General features: G+C 32.5%; 1 protein-coding gene across 2 annotated transcripts in view; it reads left to right on the top strand.

Annotated features, from left to right (window-relative positions):
- Gycalpha99B (guanylate cyclase 1 soluble subunit alpha 2) overlaps positions 1 to 12,724 on the top strand; it is a 204,412-nt gene that overhangs the window by 106,208 nt on the left and 85,480 nt on the right. For both annotated transcript variants that reach the window (XM_076418371.1, XM_076418373.1), the window contains one exon: positions 6,884 to 7,095. In XM_076418371.1, coding sequence (XP_076274486.1) covers positions 6,884 to 7,095 — 212 coding nt within the window. The remainder of the gene's footprint in view (positions 1 to 6,883; positions 7,096 to 12,724) is intronic.

Genomic DNA, 12,724 nt, shown 5'->3' with positions numbered 1-12,724 from the left:
AAGAATATAAACGAACAATTTAAATTAAATGATAAAGATATAATGAGAGTGTCTTATATCATTTTCATTCAAAATGTAAACGGTTTAATTGATATGTTAATGTTAATGTTAATAGTCAGTCAGTTTTTTAGGCTATTTATATAATTTTATATTTTAAAACATCCCGTTATACTTTAAAAAATATAAAATTTTTAGTTAAAGTTTGGTCTGGCCACAATGACCAGCTTTACAAGATTTTTTTAGGTCTTTTTGCAAGGTTAAAAGTGCTGTTGATCAACTGTGTTCTGTGTGTGTCGGATGCTCTTTGACGTGTCTCTTGTTGTCTCAATTAGTTCGAAGACTCTCATTATGTTGTCTGGTACATTTTTATCTCATATAATATAAAAAATTTAATATTACGAACCTTTTATGAACATCTGTTTGGAAAACAAAAACAAGAAGTTTACTGTCTATTATTTTAAGTATATAATACGTAATTTTCAAGTTATTTTACTATTCATAAAAATATTTAATTTTTAAAAGAAACAGTGAAAATAAAACAACACGTAATATATCTATCACCATATAAAAACGCAAGTATCCATTTATATTTAAAATTAGTCAATAATATATCATGTACGATACTATAAAATGCCTTCATTGTTTCTTAATCTAATCTGTTCGATATGTAAAAATAGCATGGAAAACCCTGTCTTATAAAACCCTGATACTTATATCAATTATTGCAAAATTAGAGTTACCCAAAACAGCCCAGCCCTTCTTGAGTTCTAGCGAAACTAATGAACAGTAAGTAATTTTTGCTGCATGTATGTCCAAGTACGCACACTGAATCGATTGTTTAATTAATACATATACAATACATATAAAGGTGACAAATAGAAACTTAAATGAAAAAAGGCAGAAAGAAAAAATGTAACATATCGAGATAATTGCGCGGTAACGCTTAGAATGAACAATCTCGACCGGCAAAGGGGGCGGGAACAAAAGTAATTTTGTGATTATACGGAGAGCTCCCCGGGGGGCACTACCCCAAATTATATGCTTGTCGTTCTCTCGCGTTTGTAAGTAATTATATCGAGAGAATGGAGACAGGTTCGTTCCCGTTTATTTATTTCGTCGAATAAGGTTCCCGCGTCGTAACGGTTTGTAATGAGAGCAAATAATTATTATTAAATAAATTAAGCAGTTTGGCATTGAAGAATTAATTGTTTAGGTTTACTAAAATATATTACCCCAACTTTTTTTTAAGCTCTGAATAATTATTTTCTGGTAAATCAATCGCCGATTATAATAAATTGTAATATGAACACTATGTCATATAATCGTTCTAATAAAACAACCAATGCACGTCATCAAAATTTATAATGCAACGTTGCCGCATCAGATTCAAGTATTGGTTTATTTTGATTTTGACAAAATACTAATATAAATTAAACAATGAAACAAAAATAACGTTATGAAATATAGTTTATTTTAACACTTTTGTATATCTCATGCATATATTTCTGAAAGTCGAATCAGATGAATGAATGAATGAATCAGAAGAAAATCGCATCCCAAAATGCAGACGCCATAAGCTTGCCAGCCAACTGTTGCATTTTCCACGAAAGAAATGATGGAGCAACTTTTAGTCCATTGTCACATATCGAAGCAAAAACTCGAGGTTATTATATTATATTACACTTGATCATGTTCAAACACTGCTCCGAATCATCAACTCGTCGTTGTTATTGATCAAAAGTGACAGCGGCACCCACTTAGCATAGAGCTTTCTCATACCCATAAACTCGGGTTTATTACGCTTGAACATCTTCATACACAGCTCCGAATCAGCAACCAATCATTGTTATTGGTCAAAAGTGAGCTCGCGCGGCACCCACTTTGTACAAAGTTTTCTCATACCCAAATATTCGTGAATGATGTGATGTACACGTTCAGTTAATATCTTTAGAGTGTCTGCTATTTCATTCGATTTCAATTTACGGGCACTCAAAATAATTTTGTGGATTTTTTTAATGTTTTCGTCAGTAACGATCTCTTTTGGATGTCCACTGCGTTCACTGTCTTCGGTGCTTATTTCACCACGTCTAAACTTAACATATCAATCCTTGATTGTTGATTTTCCTGGAACAGTGTCCGGAAACTCGGCATCAAGCCAGGTTTTTTGCGTCAATTGTATTTTTGTCCTTCAAAAATAATATTTTATCAACACGCGAAAAGTTGCTTCACTCATAATGTTATAATTCACAAACCAATGATCTGACAGTTGTCAAATTTATACACGCATCTTTTGAGTATTAAAAGACGCTAACTAAAAAACATATGGATGGCCGGGGACTTTTCAATTGACCTGTTAGGTGGTCGGATTTCACCTTTCTATTGCTTGTTAATGGCATCGTCGTAAATTTAAGCGGGAACTACCGAAGTTTACCAAATACCGTTTATATATCTCAAGAATTAGCCACTACTTGAACACACAGTAATCATCTATTTTAAATCCTTTAAAATTAACTTATAGATCGGATAACTCGGTACAGCTTTGAAAAAAATATAATAAACATGTCACCGATTAATTAAAATTAATCGTACCTCGTGTTACCTTTCAAACTTAATATACGGTCTGCGACTGACTCTTAATGGAAGTCTAACGTAAAAGCAATTTAATCAGTTATATTTTATTGTCTCGAATGCTAAATGCCTACAAAGGCCTCCCTCACCAACACTACCACCACCCTCCCCCCATAACCCCAAAACGCGCGACTAGAAAATTAGATTTAACTTTGTGGCCGTGTGTTTATTAGTCAGTTACAGAAATGGACCTTATCGCGTGGGCCATGGGGCCATCGCGAAAGGTCAGGGACGCACAAAAACATCCCCCGCCATACTATCGGCAGATCTGGATTGGATATAATGCCGAAAACGTGCGGTTTAATGGGTTTTATTAGCAACAAAAGGGACAGTATAGATTTGTATCATCAATAGATTTTTCAGTAATATAGGATGCTGGAGTACATATACTAGTAGTGATCGATCCAAAGTGACAGTGAACTGTCATCTCAATTGAAGGCGTCAAAATGGTGCAATGTTGGCGCATTTAACATTGAAATTTGACCAATTTTAGTTTATTTTGGCTTCGACATATAATAACATTCTAATATAAATAAAATAATGAAACAAAGATATTTCGTTCTAAGTGATAATTTATGTCCCTCAAAGAGCTGCATATACCTAAGTTTCTTGGATACCTCTCAAACTAACACCTTTTTCTAAAATTGTATAAATAATGAAATTTATACATTTCATAAGGTATTTAGATACTCTCTTTCGGTGGATCTAAAATTATATGTTTTTTCTTGAATTTCAGTAATTTTAGTTATGGTGTTCATACTAATATTCAGTGTAGCTGCAATAGAATAAAAATCCCAGCAGCTTAGTATTTAATAATATCAATACTAACCTCTCTAACGTATTTTACTGGTAATAGTGCACTGAGGGTACTTTAACTCATTTCTAATTGAACTTATTAATTAGAAACGTAATCTGTTTTTCTATCTTGGTCTTGATATTGGTCATATATTTTCATATTCTCCATCTACTGTGTACCTACTCGAAGCTGTTTTTTGTCTTTGACGTTATTTTACTTGAACTAATGGTATCAACATTATACTTATTTGTAGACTTTCAATATAAAGTAACGAAATTGAATATAAGTTTCTAACCTATAATTCGATTACATTCAAAGGTTGGTAACTAACGATAGGGAATGCTTAACAAACTTTGAGGGTTCGAATTTCGAGGAAGCATGGTCGCAAATTTATATTTGTGAAGTGCTGATAATCTTGATTGTCCAAATGGCAAGAATGTACAAACTGGCAAGAAAAATAATCCTAGTCACGCCAGTGACCAGGCTGGGTAAGACCGGATGTTTTCTAGGCTGATGTCTAAGGTGGTTACTCGCCAGTGGTTTGGAGCCAACGTTAAGCAGTACAGTCCTGATAAACCGTAGTTGTTAAAAAGGAGACCAAACATCTATAACAACAAGAACAACCTGTAATATACAAAAAATATCAAGAAATTAAGTCACTTTTTTATTACATGTTACATTAGATAGGACAATCTTAATATACAAACTAATGTGTTACTGTTATTCTGTTGTAACTACCTCAATCGATACCGAAGCGATATTACTGTGTATTATTGTGTATTCCACATCACGAAATATTTGATCAACATTTGATTGAACAACACGTAACAAGCAGCATTATAATTTCTATATAGATTCGTTTAGCTGCCGAATATTAAATTGATATATTGAACCAAATTAACTATCTTCGATTTATTGCACGTGTCCTATATAAATCGGAAGCGAATGTACTATTCGAAAAACGACCAATGCAGTCCGTAAAGTCCGAATTTATTGGAATTGGACTGAATTTCAAATAGTACTGAACAGTTTACTTAGAAAATATTGCATTGTTTCACAAATAAATGTTTGTTTGTTAGGGATTTGTTTCAAATGTAATCGTTAAATATAAACGTATGTACTACCCTTCAAAAGTTTGGAATTAATAAGTTAACTAAACATAACGACAATAAAACACATAATCTATCTACCATTAGTTATCTTAGTTTTAGGATTGTGATGGCCATTTTATTATCTGCACCATTTCTCCGTTTCGTTTTGCTTTAGGTTCACTGGCTTAATTTTGGCTAAAGTTTAAAGTCACTACCATGTAGAGAAAAAAAATTTGCCCAAATAAATCATTTTTAATCATCCGTGCATGAATAATTCTGAATCCCTTTAAATTTATATAAAAACGAGTTTTTTAGATCCAAAAGTCTTAAATTTAGACTCTTCCATCCAGAGGACATCTTCCAGTTTTTTTTTCTGTACAGTTTTTATATATTTTAGGCCAATCTAGACTATTTATCTTATGAGAACTAATTCGTCTCGGTTTTATGACCTCTAAAAATTCCCTCAAGCCGGCATACAGTAAACGTCTTTTTACAGTTCTAATTCAAACTGGGGTTTTTTTTATATCTCAAATAAAAATAAGTAGTTTCCGTAATTACTAATTCAATTTCTGTCCTATGGTTACAAAGTAAGTTGAAGATCTTAGTATAATGTAGAGAATTTGTCCATACCTTAATGAAACTACCAAATGTTCTTACTAATTCCAACACTCATCTGAAGAGAAAATAATTGTCTTTAATATTGATGTTACTGGATCATATGGTTTTCACTACTAAGAAGTTAATTAGGTCCGGTATTTTGTTCATATATAATGGCTAACATATTTGTTTATCATTGATTGGTGGATTTATTTTTGTGGTGTTAAGTTTCGACTCCCAGAATGTATGTTTGGCATCAGTATATTCTCCAAATATGAAGTGATAAGTCATATTAGTAAATGCATCTAAATTATCTATAGAATAATAAATTAAATTGATTAATTATTACCCTAAATCGATTTTACAAGATGAATGCTTTAAAACCTTTATGTATGTACACGTCTTATATGTTAGTCTTATATTACATTAGTTTATTGCATAAAGATTTGTATCTACTTTCAAAATAGACTTCAATTTCAATAATCAATTCTTTATTTCAGTCTCAATTCAAATCTCATTGCCTGGCATATTCTTTTGTTATCCGCAAAGAGTACGAAACAGAACCCAAATATTCGTAAAAATAAAACGGTTAAAGAGTTATACCTTTGAAGAGCGTGAATAGGATATGCACTTACCAATAAAATATGAAACAAATTAGAGGTTAAAACCACTAAAACTTACAGAAATATTTTAATAACCTTTAGCATTATTTCCTACCATTCCTCCTACAGAGAAATAGTAGAGTTGATTTATTCGGTTTTTGTTTACTTGATCTAGGTCAGCTAGTGTTAGCTAATTTAACTTTTTTCGAAGTATCGCTCTACATTATTCTTGCATCCTGGCAAAATACTGTCTAATTTCTTCTTCTCTTATTCTAATTTCCCATTCTTCGACTTTCACTCTCAATTCGAGCCTCATTTCTCAACACCTCACCAATAAAATAAAAATTAAATCATTGCTAAAATATACAAAATTAAAATAAATGTCTGTCCAAATAAAAGTCTAAATAAATTATTGCCATTTGCTACAGTTTATAGTAATTTTATAGATGGAGAAGCTCATTATGAATTAACTACTTCAAGCTCTTCTCACAGAACATTCAAATATAAAAGTAATTCTACTTCGTTTAAACTTAATTTATAAATTGCATGTTATGTATTATTATTATTATAATAGTATTCAATAATTATTGTTTTCCTTTTCGACTGTTTCTACTGTTTTGCGACTATCGACTGTTTCGACTGTTTTCAGTCGATAGTTCCCAACGCTACTAAATATGCTTTCTCCATGTAAGCCTTAACCGTATCAAATTTGTTTTCTGGTATCTCCATTTTCCTCAATAAGGGAGGCAATTATTTTTATGAAATAAGAATAGTTTAGTTATAATTAATATCAAATTAATTAACGATTAAAAAATTCCATTTCTATTTACAGATCCACAGAACATTCGAATATAAAAGTAATTCTACTTCGTTTAAAATTAAATTATAAATTGCATGTTATGTATTATTATTAAAATAGTATTCAGTAATTATTGTTTCCTTTTCGACTGTTTCGACTGTTTTCAGTCGATAGTTCCCAACGCTACTAAATATGCTTCCTCCATGTAAGCCTTAACCGTGTAAAATTTGACGTCTCCTGGTGCCTTCATTTTCCCCAATAAAGGAGGCAATTATTTTTATAAAATAAGAATAGTTTAGTTATAATTACTATCAAAGTAATTAAGGATACTACTTTTACACTAACATATATGATTTTCTTCGAATTCCAGATCGACGTTTGGAACTGGTCCAACTCGGCAGCGGCTTCATGAACTTATTCGGTTGCCATCTGAAGAGTCACGGTACGTCGGTGGCCACATATTTCGAATTCCACCGGCCTCGCAGCCTCACCCTGTCTTTCAACGAGATAATCATGCGAGCCAACACGCCTTTCGTGCTCGCCCTCAAGCAGCTTCCAGGAGATCGATTATCTCCGCCGAAGGTAGGTCGTTTATTTCCTCCTGTCGCGTATCTATCATTCGAAAGATGTAGTTCTGGCGGCCGGGCAGGGTTCGACCGCCGTCCTCATATTTCGCAACTCTTTGTCTGGCCGAGATGGGAAGTTCTCCTAAAAAAACACGATTTTATTGGTCAGCTTTGTCCGGCATGCGATCCATTAATCTTTATGGTCAGTTTTCTTCATATATAGTCGATATTTCATTGTACGTCACATGTATGTTCTATTTTTAAAGATTCATGTAATACTAGTGATTGTGTGATAGTGATACAAGTGGTTGAAACCATAATTTTTAAGTTAATCATGTTCCTTTCATAACAGAGTGACGAGGATAATGAATAGAATGTTACTAAAAGCTTTTTAAACTATATTTTCAATATAAGCTCAAAATATATTTGTTATATAGCATTAATTTGCAACAACAAATGTCTCTATATTAAAATTTAAGCAAACTATCGCTAAACCTTAGATAACGTGGGGCAAAAGACCCACTACCATTTTAAGGAGATGAGTAAGTTTGGTTTTCATAAAAAGTTTATTTGGTCTTTATTTTTTTTTGTTATGATTGAAATATTATATCGACTAAATGGAAATACAACTTTCGGCTATTTTAAATTTTTTAGAATTTTTCATGATATCCTGCTACATCTGAGGCTGAATTTCTTCAATTTTCTCACGAATATTTTCTTTACGATGTTGAATAGCTTGGGGATTATTCACATAAACTTTTTATATCCGAAACACCCATAAGAAAATGTCCCATGCTTTTAAATCGGGAGATATGGCTGCTAAAATACTTCATATATTTTGTGTCACTGATTAGATGGCTATTTCTGGTTGCTTTGTTTGGAAGTATATCATTTTATTGGAATTTAGATATTGTTTATTAAGTATTTAAATATTTATATAGCATATTACACAAGAATTTAAGGCTAAAAAATTATTTTTCCGTGTAAGCTTTAACCCTTCCAAATTTGAAGCTTCGGTGGTCCTGTTTTTTTACTAAAAGGGAGGCACAATATTCTGTATTTTAGATCAGAAAGAGACGTTGAAAAGAATAAACATTCCAAGCTGATTTCAAAAAAATTATAATTTCTATACCTAGAATTCGTTATTCTTAAATTATATCACTCGTCGATCTCTAAAACAGTAGCTACCATATTTTATTAATATAATATTTCGTGTCAGTAAATTCATTTATTTCAGCCTATTATTTTATGTAATAGTCTGGAATCTCGCCCTTGCGGGTTGCTTATTTTGTTTGTACAGCTATGGTTTAAAATAATCTAAATATCACTGCAAAACAAGCTCTAGCTGGAAAAGCAAAGTTACTAAAACCTAAAAGTATTGGTATTGGTTCAGAGAAAAACGCAATAAACAATTCCTAGAATGGCAAGAGTCAGTGCCAATTTATCAGTACACAAAAGCTCAGCTCGAAATGAAAATTTATTGTTTCGGTTAAATTAAAAAAAAGTTTATCGTCTCGTTAGTTGTGTACGTAAAAAGGGTTGACTTGTCTGTCGATTAACTACTCCGATCTAATTTCCTGAGGGTAAATTTATATATTTTTTTAGCTCCAAGAGAATAAACCGAGTAGAATTTCTTAGAACTCTTTAATTGCCAAACATGCATACTAAACATCGTTCGACTTTTTAGTTTAGATAATTAAATAGCCGAATTCAATCAAAGGTATGGTTTAACAACAACAAAAAGTCTACAGAATGGTTTGTCTGTGGCGACATAACAATATTCTATATAATTACTATCAAATCTTATTTCTTTTAGTGGCATTTAATTAGTTACAAATACGGCTATGAAATAATTTGTTATAAATATAGATCTAACTGGATATAGAATCTAACTGGAAAATGTAAACGCATGTTAAATAAGAAATGATAATCCAAATGAAATGGTACAAAAATAACAGTTTTAAGTCCTAGGACAATTCGTTTATTTATTATACCATATCACAAGTTAGAGTTGGAATACTAATATCAAGAAAATCCTGAAAGAGGCAAGAAATTACAAATATAAATAAGAATCTTGATACAACTATGAAAATAGAAACAACTTATTAAACCCAAGGCCCAATGTTAAATTTAATATTGCCTTGAGAATGTTCATCCAGCCATTGAAGCTAAACAAGTTATTATAGCCTAAAAGTAAAAAATTCTCAATAACGTATTGTCCCAGAGAAAAACGCAATAAACAATTCCTAGAATAGCAAGAGTCAGTGCCAATTTATCAGAACACAATAGCTCAGCTCGAAATGAAAACCCATTGTTTCGCCTAAATTAAAAAAAAACTTTATCGTCTCGTTATTTGTGTATGTAAAAAGAGTTAACTGTGTGTCGATTAACTGATCCGTTCTAATCTTCTGATGCTAAATTTATGTAATGTTTTAGCTCCCAGAGAATAAACCGGATATGTTTTACATTTATTCATTAATTTGTCCCATGGCTCGCTTTTTATATGTTACAACGTTATATCTGTTTAGTCGCCTTACATGTATAACAAACACGTTCGACTTTTTAGTTTAGATAAGAATGGCAAAATTTAATCAAAGATATAGCTTGACAACAACAAGAAGGCTACAGAATATTTTGCTTGTTGCGACATAACAATATTCTATCTAACTACTGTCAAATCTTATTTCTTCCTTTGGTATTTAATTTGCTGTATATATGGATATGGATTTTTCTCTGGACTTTTCATGCATTCGTCGATGAAAATTGTGGTCGAGGCCAGTAGAAACTTCACAAAAAATGTGAGTGTAAAGGTTTTGTTCATCGTGTGTCACCCTAACTATCAATTTGATCCTCTACTGTCAACAACCAACATGATTGTAGTAGGATATTGAAAAAAGGGAGAAATGACCAATAAGAAAGGCATGTCTTGCATTACCACAACATTAGACCTCACATATATTCAGTAAATTGACAAAAATTGAGAAATACTTACAAAGAGCCTTTGATGCATTATTTCTTGTTGTTAATATTAAAATGTATGTGATATTTCGTAAAGAATAGGTTGTAGAACTTTTGACATAGTTTCATTTCGCGCATGTAACTAAACAATAACAATTTAACTATGGGATGTGTTTCTTTAAATGTATAAGACAATTTAAAAAGGATATTACTCACGAAATACGAAAATATATCACGTCTAATGCTTAAAAGATGGTGCTTCGCTAACGATTTATCTGCGCACAAAAGACCGGACCGAAATGGAAAACCATTGTTTCACGCTCAACTGAATAAAATGGGAAAAATCTCATCGCAAAGTTGTCGCTAAACAGAATGGGGGATTATTTAGATCGGGTCTTTAGGAGGAGTCAATAATTCTAATTTTGCATACCATAGAAATATAAGGCCAGATTTTTTAAATTATATTTTGTATTTTAAAATCCCTTTTATCAGCCAGGACTTATCTAGACAGGAACTACCGCTTAACGTGGGCTCCGAACCACTAGTGGACTGGCTAGTGAATTTATGGTTCTGGCTTTTTGGTTGATAAAGACCATATGCAACCGTTATTAGCTGGCTTTTGGATAATTTTTCGTCAGCTTGTCTAAAATGGAAAATATTTACAATATTTTCGATAATAAAGTTTCGATAAAACAATGCACGTTGCATGTTGTTGCATGAAATTTAAATTTTGATTTACAACATTTCAGGGTCTTCACTTTTAATTAATATAACCAATGTTTTGAAGAATTTTGAAGATATTTGGCAACATGGTCCTCTAGTGCCAACCGAAGTCAAACTTTAGAGGCTAATTCCGTTCCGTCATCTGACGCATCAGTCAGCAATCTTTTTTGACGAGAATGATATTTTACATTTTTACGAATTGAAATTCACATATACTTGCCGCCATAGACGACGCACTTTGGTTGTTTTAGAGTATATACAATATCCATTGTACCACTGCCTATAAGAATTCTTAAGCAAAAACAATATTTCCACCCTTTCACATGTCAAGACTTGCTTGATTTACTTCAGTTCTTTTGACTGTAAAACATCATTCAGACTCATTTGAGTAACTAATTTTATTTAAAGTGCTATCAATAGTTCACAAGTTATAAATCTGACAATTTAACGTTATATAATTGGTGACTTTCTTTTATTAAATGTTAAAGACATATTTTTATGACAACAGATATGACAGCAGACAAGCCTCGTTCTGGAAGACAACGGACGTCTCGAAACGCTGAAAATGTGGCTCTGGTGCGCGGTAGTGTTGCAGACGTGATTCCCAGTTACACATTTCAGCGCGAATTTTGAAAACTGATTTTAAAATGTTCCGGTCCAAAATTAAATTAGTCCCAAAATTACTATCGAGAAATCCTGATCACGAATTGTCCCATTTTCTTCCAGTGGCCACGTCAATAAACAGAACAGTCAGTCTTGGGGAACATATAATCCTCAATTAATTCATAATTTATGATTGCATCCACCAAAAACAACTGCATGGTGTATTCATGCTGGAAACATCATTGGTCCCTAGTTTTTTGAAAATGACCAAGGTATTGCAGTTACAGTTTCAAAATTTTACCATTTTTTCTTTCTAAAATCGACAGGTAAATGTAGCCTAAGAACAATTATCAACTGAATGATATCCACGAGAAATCGCAAATATTAACTTCAGATATACGAAGCCGCAGATCCCATTTAGATATGTGAGCGGAGAAAATCCTTTCGCCATAAAAATTCACGCCGCGCTGCCAAAAGACGTATGGAATAGTAATTTCTGGGTAAAGAAAAATAACCTTTGCCCTATTATAAAAATGAATCATGGGAGGCGGCGCAGCGCCGACGAAAGTTTGTTTCTTTTTCGTCTCTCACAATTTGCCGCCCACGCCATCATTTCGGCCATCCGTACGACAATACTGCCGTCTCGGACGTAAGGATAAATAAGATTTTGCCCCGAATAATATAATACCGGACAGAGATCGGTCTTAGTAAATTACATATACTCCATATATAACGGTATTGTGGTATAAATGGATTGTAACACAAAAAAACCGAATTTATATATATATATATATATATATATATATATATATATATATATATATATATATATATATATATATATATATATAATAACAGGTCTGGAAAAGTCCTCAGCCTAACATAGTAAAACACATTCTTTGTCAAAATTAGTTGTTCATTCAACATAATTCCCTTCAAAGGTGATACACAGATTATAGCGACACTCCAACTTGTCGATACCATTTTTCTAGTACAATTTGTACTTTGCTTCAAAATAGGCCTCAGTTTCGGCGATCACCTCTTCATTCGATAAAAATTTCTTCCTAGCGAGCATTCTGAGAACAGGAAATAGTCGCTGGAAGCCAGATGTGGAGAATACAGTGGTTAAGGAAGCAACTCGAAGCCCAATTCATGGATTTTTGCCATCGTTTTCACTGACTTGTGACACGGTTCATTGCCTTGGTAAAGCAGCACCTTCTTCAAACGTTCCAGTAATACTATATAATTGTCGTTGTTGATTGTCCTTCCTTTTTCAAGGTAGTTGGTGAAAATTATAATCCCAAAATACAGACGCCATAACCTTGCCAGCCGACTGTTGCGTTTTCCCACGCTTTGGGACG

This window comes from Rhynchophorus ferrugineus, unplaced genomic scaffold, assembly GCF_030347505.1.
Source record: "Rhynchophorus ferrugineus isolate W39M unplaced genomic scaffold, kcgeb_rfMv2 rfM11, whole genome shotgun sequence".
In the NCBI taxonomy this organism is placed as follows: Eukaryota; Metazoa; Arthropoda; class Insecta; order Coleoptera; family Curculionidae; genus Rhynchophorus; species Rhynchophorus ferrugineus.
This window is presented reverse-complemented; position numbering and strand designations above follow the sequence as displayed.